At 48.3% G+C, this 18,041-nt stretch overlaps 1 protein-coding gene across 7 annotated transcripts in view; it reads left to right on the top strand.

Moving 5' to 3' along the window:
* TMEM44 (transmembrane protein 44) overlaps positions 1-17,715 on the top strand; it is a 31,100-nt gene extending 13,385 nt beyond the window's left edge. For 2 of the 7 annotated variants that reach the window (XM_032869290.1, XM_032869288.1), the window contains 4 exons: positions 1,553-1,657; positions 6,520-6,678; positions 14,727-14,759; positions 17,314-17,715. In XM_032869290.1, coding sequence (XP_032725181.1) covers positions 1,553-1,657; positions 6,520-6,678; positions 14,727-14,759; positions 17,314-17,502 — 486 coding nt within the window. In that variant the 3' untranslated portion in view covers positions 17,503-17,715. Of the gene's footprint in view, positions 1-1,552; positions 1,658-6,519; positions 6,679-7,015; positions 7,324-14,726; positions 14,760-17,313 lie in introns of those variants that run through there. The other 5 variants (XM_032869285.1, XM_032869284.1, XM_032869287.1 and 2 more) reach the window with 5 other exon arrangements.
* The last annotated feature ends 326 nt before the right edge of the window (positions 17,716-18,041 follow it).

Genomic DNA, 18,041 nt, shown 5'->3' with positions numbered 1-18,041 from the left:
TATTTTTTACAAGATTTTATTTATTTATTTGACAGACAGAGATCACAAGTAGGCAGAGAGGCAGGCAGAGAGAGAAGGGAGGCAGGCTCCCTGCTGAGCAGAGAGCCTGATGTGAGGCTCAATCCCAAGGACTCTGGGATCGTGACCTGAGCTGAAGGCAGAGGCTTTAACCCACTGAGCCACCCAGGCACCCCAGGATTTTATTTTCTAAGATAATTCCTTGAGGAAAGAAATCTTGCCTATTACCTGGGCTCCTCACTATCCTCGTTTTTCTCTCAGACAGCGTAAATGAGACTGTGAGCAAACTGGCCCACTCCTTCGAATGTTCTAGGTTTAACAAGGGAATCAGACTCAGTTCATGGAACAGAAGGTAGTGGGGCATGGCCAAGGTAGAGGAGTTGTTGTAAGTGCTCGGCCCAGAGCTCCATGTTCCCAGCAAGGTTCTAACAGGAGATTATTTTCATTCCCTTCTAGAAACTTAGGAAATTGTATCCCCAAAGGGAGCCAATGTGCTTAAAGAGAGCCCCGTGTGTCTTGGTGTTCTGAAGGAAGGAAGTAGAGCCTTTGCAATGTCTTCTGTAGGTTTTTTTTTTTATTATTTTTTAGATTCTATTTATTTATTTGAAAGAGATAGCATGGTGGGGGAGGGGGAGGGTCAGAGGGAGAAGGAGATTCCCCACTGAACAGGGAACCTAATGTGCGGCTCGATCCCAGGACCCCAGGATCATGACCTGAGCCAAAAGCAGATGCTCAACTGACTGAGCCACCAGGCGCCCCTCTTCTGTAGTTCTTTCCATGTGGTCCTCAACATGTGGTCCCTGGACCAGCACTGCCCACTGACTCGTTGGGGATGCAATTCTAGGGCTCCACCAGCTCCGCCAACTCTGAAGTGCTGAGGGTGTCTTAATGCGTCCATTGGATGCTTCTGACGCACACTAATGTCTGGGAACCACTGGTTTACAAAAGTATTTATTTAGTGCCTACTGCAGTGATTCCCAAACTTTGCCATGCTTTAGAATCATCTGGGGGGCTTTGAAACACCAGGTCACACCCCTACCAATGGATCAAAATGTCTGCTGGAGGTGGGCAGAGCTAAACATTAGCTTGTTTTTTTGTTTTTTGTTTTACGATGCTTGGGTGACTCTACTGTGCAACAAAGTTGGGGAACCACTGACCTACTGTGACCTCAAAGAAGGAGATAAGAGGGGATGCCTGGGTGGCTCAGTCAGTTAAGCATCTGCCTTCTGCTCAGGTCATGATCCCAGGGCCTGGGATGGAGCCCCACACTGGGCTCCCTGCTCAGCGGGGAGTCTGCTTCTCCTTCTTTACCCTCTCCTCCTCACTCTCTCTCTCAAACAAATAAAATCCTAAAAAAAAAAAAAAAAAAGGAAAGAGATAAGATAACATCTTCTAGGAAGCAGAAAGTGAAATGTAGCATGAAAGGACAGAAAAAATATTTTAGGGATTCTTTTGAACAAAATGGGACCTTGTTTTTGAAAAAATGTCTCCTGACTAAGAATTCTGTTTTTGTCTCCCCACCTCCCCTTAAAAGAATTCAGATTGGGTGCCTCTCACTACACTTCCACCCTGCAAATCACTCAGGACAATGGCAGCCATCAGTCGCTACTTGGAGCTGACCATCGAGCCGGTGCAGCAGGTACATGGCTGTGACCTACAGCCAAAGGACGAGAAGGGTGGGGAAATAGTTGTGGAAAGCTTCTTGGAGGAGGTGACACTTTAGCTGTGGGATGGGCAGAATGAGGCAAGAAAGCATGTTAAAGGAGGAAGGAGCTCTCTAAGGCCTCAGTGGAGGCCAGGTGAAAGACTGGAGAGGAGGCAAGGGAGAGATTGTCCCACTGTGGAGCCTGTCATCCCGAGGGGCAAGAGTCCAGAAGGCAACAGGACCAGAGACTCAGGGTTATATGTGCCTTTTAGAGGCGTCACTCAGGCAGTGCTGGGGGGCAGACTGGCTCTCCTTGCCAGCTCTTGTGCCATCCCCGGTGTGCGTCCTAATGCCTTCCCCTCCCTCAGTCCCAGTCCCAGCAGTGTCACCACACGGCATCCCACACTTGCCATGTCCAAACAGAACTTGGGATTGCCATGTCCTCTCCCTCCCCCGTCCTCTTCCTGGCAGTTGGTCTAGCCTCAGACTCCTCTCTCCCCCTCACTGCATGTCCACTCCATGTGTGAGTCTCCTAAATACCGCCTTTAAAATAGAGCCAGCAGCCTCCTACCTCATTCCCTTCTCCACGGTCAGACTTGTCCCACCCCCTCCACCTGTAGTCAGCAGTCAGAAGGGGCAATTACATCGTGCTCCTTCCTGGTCCCAAACGCCCTGGCTTCCCATCTCATACAGAAGAAAATTTAAGACCCTGGAGCCCAGCGCTCCCTCCCTCCCCACTCTCTTCCCTCTTCACTCACTCCTCCTAGCTGCCTGGGATTTCTCTCCATTCCTGTGCCTAGAATGCTCTTCCTCCAGGTTGCTTTTATATGGTGCCTCCTTCCGGTCTTCCAGACTTCTCTGGGGGACTCAGTCTGTTGAGCGTCTACCTTTGGCTCAAGTCATGTCCTGGGATTGAGCCCCGCATGAGCTCCCTGCTCAGGCGGGAAGTCTGCTTCTCCCTCTGCCCCCCCCCCCCCGCTCATGAGCTCGTGCTCTTTCTCTCTCTCTCTCTCCCTCTCTCAAACAAATGAAATCTTAAAAAATAATAATAATAATAAATGTCACCTTCTCAAAAGCCATCCCTGACTACACACTCAAAAGTAGCCTCCACCTGTCATATATCTCTATTTTTTTTTTTTTTTTTTTTTTTTTTTTTTGAGGGGGAAGCAGGCTCTCTGTTGAGCAGCAAGCCTGATACTGGGCTTGATCCCAGGACGTTGGGATCATGACCTGAGCTGAAGGCAGAGGCTTTAACCCACTGAGCCACCCAGGCGCCCCAATATATCTCTATTTTATTGCCTTTTTAAATGTTCTACAAAGCACTTCTCACTATCTTTTACTTTTGTTTTTGTCTGTCTCCTTCTGAGATGTAAACTTTGCCTCCTTCTATCTTGTTTGCCCAGCCACTGGTGCATGTGGCCCTTGGTAAAGGATGTTTGGACGTTTTGGAGCAGGCTTGGAGCTCAGTAGTAGTGGCCCCGGTGGGATGGGCTGGTGCTCAGAAAGAGTTTGGGCCTGAAAGATGGGTTTTACTCTTTGTTCTGTCTCCTTGGAAAGTGGGCACAGGTAACTCCGGGATGCCAGTACTGTTCAGAGAGCATGCTTTCACAGTTAAGAGCCCACCTAGGCTGTTAAACCCTTCTTAGGATGGGAAGTCTGGGGAGATAGCAGGGAACCTGGCAGCATCTGGGAACATCTGGCACTAAGAAACTTTTAAATTATCAAACTTTTGAAAAATAATAGTGCAAAGCTTACATTCAGTCTAACCCTTCCAGCACCTGAATCTTGAATGGATTCCTGCTGCAAAACAGACTCCGTGAAAGAAAAGTGTGTCCCTCCTTTATTCTCCTCTACTGAGGCATCTGGCACATTTTTGAGCAAATACACCCCCTTGGCTTCTTCCTTCTGTGTCCACCAGAGGGCCACTGCCCTCTGTCACTGAGGCGGCTCCCAGCAGCCAGCCTGAGCCCTGAGGTCCAGCCTGGGGAAGGACGCTGCTTCTCTGGGCTCTAGGGCCACCACTGCCAGTGTGTTTATTGAAAGCTAACTACTTGCCAGTCTTTGAGACAGTAGTAACAGCCACCGCTTCCGTGATGCTTCTTATGCTAGTCATAGCGCTTAGATTACTGGACTAATAAGTGCTTTGTAACCAGCCATAGAAGTGATCCCTGTGATCTAAGTGCTTCCTGTACATGAACTCATGTAAACCTCACAGCTGACCCCTAACCTCATTTTATAGATAAGGGCACAGAGAGGTTAAGCAACTTGCTCAGTGTCACACAGTTTGTCAATGGCAGAACCAGGATTCAGACCTGTCTGTGCCCTTGACCCCCAGACAACACTGCCTTTTACTTGACATAATGTCTGACACCAAGTAAGCATTTGATAAATGGTTGGCTTTATTTATTTATTTTTTAAAGATTTTATTTATTCGACACTGAGAAAGAGAGAGCATACAAGCAGGGGGAGCAGCAGACAGAGGGAGAGGAAGAAGCAGACTCCCCGCTGAGCAAGGAGCCCAAGGCAGGGCTCAGTCCCAGGATCCTGGGATCATGACCTGAGCTGTTTAACCTACTGAGCCATCCAGGCACCCCAATGGTTGGCTTTCAAATTATTATTAATGCAAATTCTCATAACTATTATTATTTCTATTGTTATTATTGAATAACTGTTGTATTATGATTTTAAATTGAGGCACAGGGAGGGTTAAGTAACTTGCCCAAGATCTCATACTTAGGAAAGCATAGGAATGGCTTTTAAGCCTGCCTGAGCCTGGGACCTGAGCTTTTTTATTTTTATTTATTTATTTATTTTTAAAGATTTTATTTATTTGACAGAGAGAGATCACAAGTAGGCAGGGGGGTGGTGCAGAGAGGCAGGCAGAGAGAGAGGGGGAAGCAGGCTCCCTGAGTTAGGAGCCTGATGCGAGGCTCGATCCTAAGACCCTGAGATCATGACCTGAGCTGAAGGCAGAGGCTTAACCCACTGAGCCACCCAGGCACCCCAGACCTGAGCTTTTTGAAGGAGAACATGTTCTCTGTGCTCATTTCATGCCCTGCTCAGTTAGCCAATTTTTTTTCTTTTTTTCATGACAATGTCCTGGGGGGCAAGGTTGTGATGAACTAGGTCCCTTATTGCCATGGGCATCGCTGTGTGTCCTGTCTGCACAGCTGTCTGGGAGTAGACAAGGCCCACAGGGATGCTCACTTATCTTCCCAGCAGTCCCTCCTTGGCACTGGGCCCAGGGAGAGGTTTCCCGGGAGATGCAGCCGAGTTTAGGGTGAGTTCAGGGGCTGAATGCTGTGGGGTCATGGGGATCAGTGACTTGGAATATTTGAAAACCCAGTTCAGGTGTCATCGGGCCCTGAGGAATTTACAGACTCTAACATTGTTGTTGCCTGGGGCACCTGTCTAGCCAACTCTCACATAAAATCATGCATGTGACCCACCCGGGGCTGGAGCCCTGTGTGATTTGGGGCCCAGTATGAGTAGCCAATCTCACGTGTCCGGGACATTCACATCTTAGCCCTGTGGACCGCCCCCCTTCAAAAGAGACAAGGCAGGGAATACTATCCCCTTTGCTGGATGAGGAAACTGAGGCTCCAGGAGGATGCGTTTCTTGCCAAGGTGTGTGGTTCACTGTGGAAGAAGTGGTTCTAGAAGGCAGGCTGTTCCCCTGTGGTATGTCAGTGGAACGACCCAAATCCCACCTGGTTCTGAAACCCCAGCCAGCAGGGCTTTGGGGATCTCCAGGAGAGTCCCCGGAGCCCTATGGAGGGAAACTCTCTCCTGAGATGGATGGATGGATGGACGGACCGACGGACAGACAGAAATCTTGCAAGTTTCTTCCTCCTTTTACCCTCGGGAGCTGCTGGGTGGGTATGAGGCCATGCAGTGCGTTTTGGTAGTAGCTCTCCAAATCACAAAAGCTCATACTCTCTGATCCAACAATTCTGCTTCTAGGAATGTATCCTTTAAGTACCCTGAAACCTTGGATGTACAATAGAATTTCCTGCAACCAATGTTGTAAAAGCCAGAGATAGGAAATGCCTTCAAAGTCCAGTCAGTAGAGGACGGTTTTGCAGTTTGGGAACACCTACAGGATGCCACGAAAGGAACAGAAAGAGCAACAAAGCCACTGCTGTAGAACGATCCCCCTGACATATCGTGAAGTGAGACAACTCATGATGCCTAGGAGAGTGTAGATGTGTTGCCACCTTGCGTCAGCGAGGGAGCTGTGTACTGCATTTGCTTGGATATGGAGAGATCAGGAACCCGAGCCTGGCTGCTCCTGGGGAGAATTGGGTGGCTCCGCATGCAGGTGGGGGCCGACCTTGCATTCTACACCCTTCTGTACCTTTTTTAAAAAGATTTTATTTATTTGGGGGCCGCCTGGGTGGCTCAGTGGGTTAAGCCTCTGCCTTCGGCTCAGGTCATGATCTCAGGGTCTTGGGATCGAGCCCCGCATCGGGCTCTCTGCTCAGTGGAGAGCCTGCTTCCCCCTCTCTCTCCCTGCCTGCCTCTCTGCCTCCTTGTGATTTCTGTCTGTCAAATAAATAAATAAATAAAATCTTTAAAAAAAAAAAAGATTTTATTTATTTGAGTGAGAGCGCGAGTGCATGAATTGGGGGAGGGGCAGATGAAGACGTAGATTCCCCGCAGGGCAGGAAGCCCCATGCGGGGCTCAACGCCCAGGACCTTGAGATCATGACCTGAGCTGAAAGCAGCCGCTTAACCCTTGGAGCCACCCAGGCGCCCCTTGTCCCCTTTGAATACTAGAGTATTGGAATGCTTTGACAATTCAAACATAAAGCAAGCTAAGCCTCCCTGCCTGCCCTTCCCCATACAACTTGCAGGCAAGCTGCAGCACCACCAGGCTGCCCGGCGATGGACAGATGAGCCCTGGAGACGCCACCCTAGAGGAGCCTCCCTCGTACCCTCCCGTTCAGGTCATCCGGGCCCGCGTGTCTTCCAGCAGCTCCTGCGAGGTCTCCTCCATCAACTCGGACCTCGAGGTACACGCTGCCACCCGCCAGGCGCATGGCTGTCCCCACTGCCACTTGCCGGTGCCTCCACGGGGCTTGCACCGCTGTTCTCGAGGCTGCCCACGCTAAGCTCACACTGGCTGGGCGGTGAGCGAGCACGCATGGCGCTCCCGCCCCCGGAGGCGCGCACGCCGGGTGGGACTGAGAGCTTCCCACGTCAGATGAGTTAGGGCCTCAGGGCGTGTTGCAGTGCTGTCTTAGAGTCATCTGCATGTTCCAGTCTTAAAACGCACAAGTAATCGATTAACTTTCAGAGTCTGAGTGTTCCCCGATCTCATTTGACCATGGAGCATCTCTTCCCCGGCAGGAGCACCCGCTACCCGCATGGCGCTATCAGGGTCGCATACAGGAGCCCCTTGCTGGGCACCGTGCCCGGTACTTTGGCAAACTTCGCCTCATTTTGAGTCTTTGGATCTGTGAACAAAACACAGGTCATATTTTGGATGCCAAAAGTGGCTGTAACTCTCGGGTCCGAGCTGTTCGGTCACTGTCGGGCCCCCAGCTGTGGTTCCCAGCCCGGTTCTAGGAGGAAGTTTTCCCTTTGCCTACGGAAAATGAGAACAAGGGCAGTGTTGTGGGCGTGTGATGGCAACGGGAGAGTGGCCGCCGTCTTTGGTAGGTCTTGGTTGGGGAAAGGAGGACTGTCTTTCCTCTGGCGTTTGTCTTCTACGATCTGGGAGTTAAAGTGCCCTTTTATAAAATGATGATAATGCAAATGGTAGTTGTGTTGAGTTTTGGGTTTGGGTTTTTTTAATGGCCTTATCTGGCCAAATAGTTCAGTTAGCCATCCTGGGTAAATCCCCTAAACTTGAACTCGTTGTGGACCCCAAAATCCAAAAGACTCAGAGCCTGAGTCACTGATCTGTGAATACAGTCCAGATTCCTCAGTGTGAGGTTATAGACCTTTCACGGCTACCCCAGCCTCATGGGACTCGACCTCCACCCTTATTACCTCAATGTCCACCCTGGCCATGGACTGTTCCCTGTACCCCGGCCTCTGGGCCTTTCTCCTTAGGGTTCTTCCTGGCCCATGTATCAGAAGCCTACCCAGATGTCACCTGCTGGGTGACGGTTCATCCCACCAACACACACACGAGATTAATGGCTCCTTCCTGTGAATGCCAGAACATAGACCTCTCTTACACAACTTCCATTGTTGCTGTGTCCTCTGGTGAGCTGTAGGGGCTCGTCTCCCCAACAGGCTGGGCATGAGTTTTTTGGGACTAGGGCCTGAGCTGCACTCACATTTCTCTGTCCCTTGATTCCAAAATACAGCGGGTCATTGAGGGCTGAGTTTTGAGTGAGGAGTTCTGCACCAGACTGAGCACCATTTGGGGTCTATGTATCCCCATGTCATTCAGTATTGTTTATTTCCTGGTTCCAGTCTCAGAATTTGTAGGACACCCACAGCACATGGCTTGGCAGCCTGGATCTAGCAGTCTTGGCAGAAATCTAAGGCTGGGCGGTTGAGGGGTAGGGAGGTGGGGAGAATGGGCCTGATGGCTAAGTGTGTTCAGTGAGGAGGAAAAGACAGTTAAGTCAATGGGTCAGGGAAGGGCTGGGGAGACCCAGGAGCAGTATTTGCTCTGTGGAAACAAAGGCAGCCAAAGTTGACGTAAGGACTGGACACTGACCTTGAAAAATTGGGAAATTTGTCTTGGTGGTAGGTTTGGGCCATTCTGTGATTTGTGGTCCTTGTCCTTCCCCCATTCTATTACCTCTATCTTTCTAGACATTGATTTTTTGAAACTATCTGAGTACAAAGGGGTTAGGGTCACACTTTTAAGTTAAGCAAATGGCAAGGAAGGCTTTTGCCTATGTTAAAAGGAATATAATTTCTGAAGCTCCCTTGCCCCACCCCAGCCTATGGCACAGTCCTCTAGCTTCACTCCCAAAAGCACATACACACCACAAATGACAAAGCGACTGCGTCCTGTAAAGAAATAACTTAGAATTTCACTAGATACATATGCTAACAGATCAAACGTATTGGAAAACTCCCAATACAGATGGTTCAGTAGATGAGCGGGAGATAGTGCAACAGCTGTGGGATCCGTGCCCTCAGCTGCCTCACCTTGTCTGTGTCTGTCTTGATGGCTTCTGCTTGTCCCCTCATACTCCTGAGTGAATGGCATCCCAGCTCCTACCGTGGAGGCCTGGGAGCCCTTCTGTGTGGTTAAGGTGATGTGTTTATCTCTCTGGTAGTGCTTTATGATGTTGTAACTCTCAGAGGGTGGCTGTAGGTCCATACCAACCATGCACATACCAACCATGGTGAATACCTACTTCTCGCAGCGTTGGGGAGGCAGGGGAGCAGGGGCCATCCCCACAACACTTAGTTCACTCCGTGCCTGCACGCCATCAGTCAGGATGATGGTTGTGATCGCTGACCCCAAGGACACACGAGTCGAGTCGCGTGCCGGAGGCTGCGTGCTCTGTACTTTACAAGCTCCGTGTAATCCTCCCAATAGCCCTGAGGCAGGTACTTTGTTATTCTTTTTTTTTTTGAGTTTTTATTTATTTATTAGAGAGAGAGAGAGAAAACAGGAGAGAAAGCTGGGGGGGAGGGGTGGAGGGAGAGGGAGAAGCAGACTCCCCACTGAGCAGGGAGGCCCACGCAGGGCTCCATCCCAGGACCCTGAGATCATGACCTGAGCCGAAGGCAGATGCTTGACTGAGCCACCCAGGTGCCCCTATCTTTGTTATTCTTGTTTTCCAGAAGAGGGGACTGGAACTCAGTGAGTTTAAGTAGCTTGCCCAAGAAAGCGTTCTTAATAATAGTAATGATAATAATAATGATAAAAATAAGAGGGAGCAGACGAAGGGTTCGGCCCCAGCTCTGTCTGACCCAGAAACCCTGCTGTTAACTGCCGCAGTGCCTTGGCCGGGACTCCTACTGGGGAGGTCTGCAGGATCAGGCTTATTATCCAGCATTCCCAGTTGATAGAGGAGACAAGACCCTTGCCACCCACCCTGTGCTCCGCCTGGGTGCTCAGGGCCAGAAAACACTGGGGCTTGCAAGTAAATCCAGTAACAGCAGAACAGATACAGATAAGACAGAGACAGATAAGGCGGGTGAGCTCACGTGGAGGGAGACTTCGGATTATTTTCACCTTTCCTCAAATGTGCAGGGCTGGGTTGGTCAGGGCACCCGACGGATGATGCCAGAGCTTTCAGTGTGACTCATGACCCTGGAGGGAGGCCATGTGTTTGAACCGTGTGGGCTTCTGGACATCTCCACAAGAGAGGCACGCTGCACAGAGGTAGGATCCATGGGTTCATTCGCTCGCTCACTCGCCCACTCAGCACGAGGCAGCCCGCTCCTGCAGAGCCACCGAGGGCAGACTGAGCAGATGCTGAGGAAGGGTGAATGTCCCTGTGGTCTGCGGTGGGGGCTGTGGCCCTGAAGGAGCAGGGCTTTTGGGAGTGGCCTTTTCCCTTTCTAGAGTAGCCAGCATCTGACTTTCCCCCGTTGTTGAAACTTCCTGTGCCTTTCTCCTCTCCTTTTTCCTCTCTCCTTTCCTTCCTCCCCCACCCCAGGATAGAAGAAAATATTGAGATCCAGCTTTGTGACGAAAGAATGTCTAGTCATTTTTCCCTCTGTGCTCCCTTGCGATGCCATCGATCTGGAGAAAGAAGCTTTGTAGAAATTTTAGAAGAGGCTGTTTCTGGCTTTGGAACAAAGTCTGTGTCTTGTGTACACTTGTGTGTACATGTGTGGGGGACAAGAACAGTACCGAACGCCAGATTGCTCTGTCTAAAGAGGGTCAAGTCCCTGTGCGTCCCTCCTAATTCTGTGCCTAAGGCTGTTGTTGACAACCGAGACGGCTCATTCCCTCTCCAAACCCTGCTTTCAGCACCAGTAGACCAAGATAGATTCCTTTGGATGTTTGCTATTCTGAAGACCAAATCATTCTTTTAAGGAAAAAAATTATGTGTGTGTGTGTGTGTGTGTGTGTATGTGTGTATATGTACACACATATGTAAAATATATTTAAATTGTTATAAAATATATTTTAAATACATATTTATTATATAAAAATTTATATTTATGTATACATTTATTACATACCTTTTAAAAATATGTATTTGTATTAATGGGCTATAAAAGTGCTAATTTTAGAAGGAAACACATGTAAGTATGAAGAAGGAGGCCAGACATTCCAATAAGTACCAAAGATCCAGATCAAGTTCAGGACATGCCTTCTGCCCTCCAGGGAACTGTGTCCTACCCAGACAGCGGGCACCACTTGCAATGAGACCATGAGAAAAAATACTTCCAGAAAGGTGTTTCCAGTCAGCTAGTTCCCCCAGGGGGAGCAGAGAGGCTCCCCTGGACCCCAGAGGGAAATGAGCTGTGCAGGACACAGCACAGACTCGGGCTTCTCTGGGCTCTTGCTGACCGGCCAGGCGGCCTTGGGCCCCCACTGGACTGCTTGAGTTTCAGCTTCTTTTGTACCTAGGAATCCTGAGACTTGCGCTACATGTATTACAGAGTAACTAGGAGGATCAGGTCGGGGCAGCTGGTGTGCCCCACACAGCGTCGTGGGAAGCAGGCTGGAGGCGGGCTTGGGTATGCCCTCCGGGCTTCTGGCTGTGGCCTCAGTCTGGCAGCACTCATCCTTTCTCTGGGCCTGCTCTGAAAGTGGAGACAATGATTTCGGGGAGGGCAGTGAGGCTCCACGAAGGTCTGGATGTACTGTTCCCATAAATGCTCACTCTGAAACCCCAGCTCTGGACCAGGCCGTCTTTAAGGTCCCGTGCAGCACCATGACCTTGAGTGTAAACGTGTATTGTGGAGGAGGCAGGAAGAGTTTGGGCAGGTGTGGAAGAGGAAGGTGTGGCGAGGTGAAACCCTGCCCCATCTAGGGTAGGTGCTATAGAACAGCTTAACAAACTAGAGAAATAGAAAGGGTACCATTTGGAAGCATATGGTGTAAATTTTAAAAGTCTGTAAGGTTCCAGTTCAAAAGAAAATTCACTTAATGAATTCTGGGAGAAAATCGTAGCTAGTGTGGTACCTGGCCAATCTTAGCACTTTATAATTGGAAGAAACAAAAACTTTCATCATCTTTGGTCCTGAGTCCAACACCGTGTCACCTCCCCAGTCTTGGGAGAAGTCACTTCTCCCTAAATGTAAGAGGACGCAGTCTAAAATGTAAGCCTGGAAAGTGACCGTGTTTCCTCAATGGTTAGGACACACCTCAAAGCCTACAAAAACAAAGGAAAAGTTGCCCCGTGCCTTGTAGGTGGGGGGCTATGTGTTGCTTCTTGATTTCAGAAGCACGAAAAAATGTGCTTTTAGAAAGGAGCTGAACTGACATATTACCTGCTGTGGTTCATGGAGGTGATGAAATCAGGGTCCTAAAGACAATTTCAAGACCGTGGTAATGCCCACTGACGATAAGGGAGAAAAGCCATTTGCACATTTTGGTTTGTGGGTGTATGTGTTTGTGTGTATTTCAGAGGGCTATTCAATACTGTTCATGAGGCTCTTGGAGTAGAATTATGGGATAGAATTTATTTTGTTTGTTTTTTAATTTATCTTGTTTTTGAAAAAAAAAATTCCTGCACAGAAATTAACACATTTTGCTCTTGAAATGGGGAAAGCACCAGAATATGTGATTTATTTTCACTTTTGGGGATGTGGAGAGAGTTCTCAGAGACACTGGGTTTCATTGCATCCTTGGGCACACTGTCATTTTCGGCTTAAGAAGGAACTTTAAAAAGAAATCCCGACTACTACTGCCACTAGAGGGCACTCTTCTTAAATTTTAGACAGTGATGGCGAAGTTTGGGAAAGGAAATTTCAAGCTTTCTTACCAATCCAGTTGGGGGGCTCTTAGTCCTGTTTGTTTGCTTGGCTTTAAATAAACTTTTCAAATTTTGGAATAATAGGTAGTACAGAAAGATCCTGTGCGCCTCTGCCCAGTTTCCTGTAATGTTAACATCTTACACAAGAATGCTGTTTGTCAAAACTGAGAAATTAACACTAGTACATTACTATTAAGTAAACTACAGACTTTTATTTGGAGGTTACCAGTTTTCCCATTAATATTCGTATTTTCTTCTGCATTTGATTCTTCTGCATTTAATAATGTTTTTTTAACAAACACAGCCCCTCACTGTGTAAAATCAGATTACTATTGCTACTTTGCATGAACAACTGTATTTTCGAAGGAAAGGTAAAAGTTAGCAACTTTTCATTTCTTTTTTTTTAAGATTTTATTTATTTATTTGACAGAGAGATCACAAGTAGGCAGAGAGGCAGAAAGGGGGGGGAAGCAGGCTCTCCTCTGAGCAGAGAGCCCAATGTGGGGCTCAGTCCCAGGACCCCAAGACCACAACCTGAGCCGAAGGCAGAGGCTCAACCGACTGAGCTACCCAGGAGCCCCTCTCATTTCTTTTTATTTCTGTTTCATTTGTAGAAGTTGTTTCACTTTTCAACCCCTGCGTCCTCCCAACATTTCTTTCATTTGCAGTATGTTGAACTATCATTTTAGTAATTTCATATCTTCTCCAATTCACCCTGGTTTTTTAAAATTCTGTTTTGTTTTTTTGTTTGTTTGTTTTGTTTTTTCAGTTTATGTCTCCCTCCCACAGCAGGAATTATCACGAATCTTGTTAGGTCTAATAATGCACTGTTCTTAGGATTTTTTAGAAAATGTCCTTATTTATGAGAGACATGTTGAAATATTTACAGATGAAATTATTTTAAAATACTTAAGCAAATAAAAAATTGGAGAGCTAGAGCAGATAAAGCAGGGTGTGTCCATGGGTGTTCATTAGGTATTCTTTTATTGGTATGTGGTTGAAAATCTACAATTAAAGAGTTGTTTAGTGTGCCTGGGTGGCTCAGTGGTTTAAGCCTCTGCCTTTGGCTCAGGTCATGATCGCAGGGTCCTGGAATCGAGCCCCGCATCGGGCTCTCTGCTCTACAGGGAGCCTGCTTCCTCCTCTCTCTCTGCCTGCCTCTCTGCCTGCTTGTGATCTGTCTGTCAAATAAATAAAATCTTTAAAAAAAAATTGTTGGACCTTCAACTTAAAAAAATAATAATTTTAAAAATAATTTAAATTTAAAAAAATTTTTAAAGATTTTATTTTATTCGTTTGAGAGAGAGAAAGAGAGAGAGAGAGTGTGTGCACGCACAAGCATGGGGAGCTGCAGCCAGAGGGAGAAGCAGGCACCTACAGCACAAGGAGCCTGAAGCCAGACTCGATCCCAGGACCCTGGGATCATGACCTGAGCTGAAGGCAGATGCTTAACCGACTGAGCTACACAAATGTTCCTAAAAAGAATTTTTTTAATGGAATTTAAAAGAATTGAACAGTAGAGGCTTTGTTGTAATGTGACAAAGCTACAACGTCTGGACTGTGCAGATAGGCAGCTGTTCGACGGACGGAGAAGTCTGCCGGACACCTGCAGATTCATAACTCTATGTCGGAAACACGTATCTCCCAGGCACTGCATGAGGTGCTGGATGAACAAGAGCAGACCATCCTGCAAACTTCCAGAACCTGAGTCAGACATACTCGAGCCTTGGGGTGGAACCACCCATGCAGTAAAGGCTAATTAAAACTGGATCTTGGTGCTAGAAAATACTCTGTATTTTCAAGGGGATTTTATTTGCGTCTTTCTTAGTTTTATGGGTTTGAGTTGACTCATCTCAGCCACGTGGTTAATAAGTGGAAGATTTATTATTATGCCTGATAATAATAATAACTTCTAATAATAGTAATTTTAAAATCTAGTACAGATTATAATTTTTCCAAGGACCTGCAGCCCTTTGTAATTATCACAATTATCCTATTGATCATTTAGCTAGATTGTAGCCACCAGGAGCTGCTGCCTTTCTGCTTGCTCAAGTCCTCTGTTCCTCTGCCCCCAGATCACTGCAGGGCCCTGCCGCCTCGCTCACTGGGCAGACCGTGCTGGCGCTGAGCCCTGCTCTGCTCTGCTCTGTGACACTGGCGAAATCTCGCCAACACTTGTTTCCATCTTTCTTTTTATTCTGCAGCAGAAGTATTGGGAAGCCCTAAACTCGGAGCAGGTACGGATAATCATACTCTCTCTATTCCAGAAGGGACGTCCTGTGGCTTGATTCCATTTCCTGTTTTTGTGAGCCCTTCTTGGATGGCCGGGCCATGCCACATTCCTTTAGGTTAAAAAAAAAAAGAAAAGAAAAAAGAAAACAAGAGGCAAGTCTGAGGATCAGGGGATTTTCCAGCCTCTCTCAGTTCCAAGTACTTTCTGCTGTGCCCCAAATCATCAGGTAGGGACTCAGAAGATGTGGAACCCCAGAAGAAGCATGGTTTGGCAGACAAGCCCATGGACAAGCCGAGTAGCGGCAGGTTAGCGGTGGTGGTGGTGGTGCTGCTGGGGGCCGGCTGCATCCCCCCACACCGTCCCTCTGGGACCCTGGGCAGCTGGCGCTGTGTCCATGCCTCCCTGGCCTGCAGGGGAGAGCTGAGCTTGTCTGATGACAACTACCTGTGCTGCTCATCTCCCAGGATTCTTTCTGGTAAGGGTGGAGATCATCTTTTGCTCAGATTTTCTTTTGGCCTGGATTCCAGCAATGTTTTCATTGCTTAAGATGAGGTTTCAAAACGCATTCTTCCAGGAATTCGGAAGGAAGAGATTTAAAATGTTTCAGACGCTTCACCCACTTCAAAGAGTGCACTTGATCGAAGAGGCTGGCTGTTTGGTGGCCGCTGAGTTGGTCAAGAGTACAAAGAACAACTCTGGAGAAGCTCTTTCGGGAGCTGGAGCGGTGATTCTGAAATATTGCGGCGGCTAAAAGTCACCCGAGGCACTTGTTAAAATGTCAAACCTTAGGTCCCAAACCAGAGAGGGGCGAGGGTGGATGCCCGGCATCCGTCTTTTTTTTAATGAGCACCTTGGGCGCTTTGGTTGAGGTTGATCACAGCCCGCTCCAAGAACTGTGATCTGGAACGTGGGCCTGAGCCTGAAATCAGCATTCATCACAAAGCATACCATCCACCCTCAAAGAATGGAACAGGCCCCTACTTCCGCCCCTGGGCACTATCCTCTTTGGTGATTTGCTTGTTATCTCCCGCCCATGTCTGCAATCAAGCATAGATAAGTTAGCGCTTGAAGTGGCTGGCACAGTCCGATAAGTTAGCGCTTGAAGTGGCTGGCACAGTCCCAAACAGGTACGGGGCGGGGGTGGGGGGCCGAGCTGCAACAACCCAATCAGCTTAGTCCTTGGCCCACGGGGTTACGGGAGGAGGTGGCCTTTTTAACACGATGCTTTTTTAGGCACCAAGTAGTGGAACTCAGTTCAGTTATCAGTAAATCACTAATTGAATTGGGCTCTTCCTATTTCAAACAAAGCCACATTTTGTATTTTATAACTGGCATGCTGCGGGCATTTCTCTCAGTAGCTCAGGGAGCCCTACAGACCTTATCTAGGACCCTTAGGACTGGACTGTTGGATTGAACTTAAGTTTGAGCAGCTGGCAGAGTGTTTTTCTTGGAGGGCATGCCATGACTGGCTGTTTCCTTGCCTGGCTAGATCATCTGGCCTAGGCAGACACAATCTTTTCCTATGTTGTTTCCTGGGTCTCTTGATACTGTCAAATGTGACCTTGTCACTCCCGAGTTATCAGTCATAGAAACTCAGAAATTAAAGAGATCATATTTAGTTGCTGATCCAACACCCCAGCTTACCCATCGAGAAACTGAGGCCCAAAGAAGAGAAAGCAAGTTAGTGGCAGAAGGAAGACTTGAGTCCAACCCCCGCTTGCCTCCGTGGCTGGACTCCCCAAGAATTCCCTGCTCTTGGCCCCACGCAAAGTTCTCTCTCTCCTTGGTCACATGAGAACAAGAGGAGGACTTTGCAAACCATGTATCATCAATGCTTATATGACTTGCTTCTTTTTCTCAGCCTTTTGCTCCTAAGCTTTTCCATACTTGTGTGAGTCAGAATAATAGAATAATCACTGGCAGTGACCACCTTCTCAATCAAGTTTTAAGTGTTTGCTTTGGACAAGTCTGCTGAGCCTCAAGTTTAGAGGAAATGGCGTGGTGGGGAGGAGGGCCAGGTGGCAAGGGCAGACTGGTGCTCTGCTCATAAGGAACTCATCCTCTACCTAAAAGGACAAGGCAGTGCCCATGTTCAGCTACAAATGACTTGTACAGGCAATACAAAGAAATAAGGGTGTGCAAGCTCAATGGGTAAAAGCAGTCAGAGTAGGCTTCCTGGAAGAGGAGGTTACCTATCTGGGCCATAAAGAATGGGTTGAATTTGCCTGATCTATTCCAGGAATGACTTAGGCATGGAGGTGGGAAATCTTGGGATAAAAGGAACATGACTCATTCTCACTAGAGTAAAGATGGAAAAGAGGGGGGTGGGGAGTGGGTCTGTCCGTTCTGGGTGGTTGTCCGTTAACTCCTTGCTTTAAAGTTGTATGTGTCCCATGAGTTCCTAGAAACGCAGGCCTGATTAACCTGCCCTTACTGTTTCTCCTTGTCTGTGCCTGGGTTGTGAGAACTAGGACTGGAGCTGTTGTTAGCCGTGGCGCATTGTAAGAGATGGGAAGCACCTGTTCCATCCAGGTACCATTTGTGTCTTTTCTCTACAGTGGGACCCTGAAGACGTAAACCTTGAAGGGAAAAAAGACAACGTAGACATGCTCGGATCCCAGGCACACAGGGGCTCCATGGGGCCAGTGGTCTTGATGTCTGACGAAGAACACCTAATGCAAGGCCATCAGCTCAGAGCCCTCAGCCAAACGTTTGTCAGGAACGGAGCAGGGATCAACCTGCAGTGACCCCCATGGCAGGCATCTCAGCTTCTGCAGAGGTGGCTCATGAAAGTGAGGAGCTGGGTGTGGTCACTGAGCTTGGCTGCTCTGCGCTGTGGCTCAGAACAGAGCGAAGACTCCCGGTCCCGTGGACAGACCTGGGCATGCGCAGTTTGGTCTGAAGATCAGAAGTTCACAGACCACTCTTTGAAGTAGAAACTTTCATCTAAAGGTCACTGGGCCCTCTTCCGATTCAGCTATCCTCCACATCTCTGCTAGGTGCCAGGAACGAGTTCATCTAACAGGCAGCTCCTATGTTTGGATCTTCACGGAGCCCCATTCTGCAAGTCCTGGCTACCCCCAGGAGATGAGAAGGGTGGGCCCATATGCAGATCTAGGACACCCTCACCAGTGCTGATGGGACCTGGCTCCCATCAAAGTTTTCTGCTTCTGGAGTTTTCTGCTGGAAGTTGGAGATGGGACTGCTTGGTCGGCCAGAAGTTTGTGAGATCATGGTTATTGAAAGGGCAAGCTAAGTTCATTGCTCTAGGTACCAGGAGCTGCTC

This window comes from Lontra canadensis, unplaced genomic scaffold, assembly GCF_010015895.1.
Source record: "Lontra canadensis isolate GAN:19392208 unplaced genomic scaffold, GSC_riverotter_1.0 scaffold38, whole genome shotgun sequence".
NCBI lineage: Eukaryota > Metazoa > Chordata > Mammalia > Carnivora > Mustelidae > Lontra > Lontra canadensis.
The sequence above is the reverse complement of the archived record's forward strand: the minus strand, read 5'-3'. Positions and strand labels throughout refer to the sequence as shown.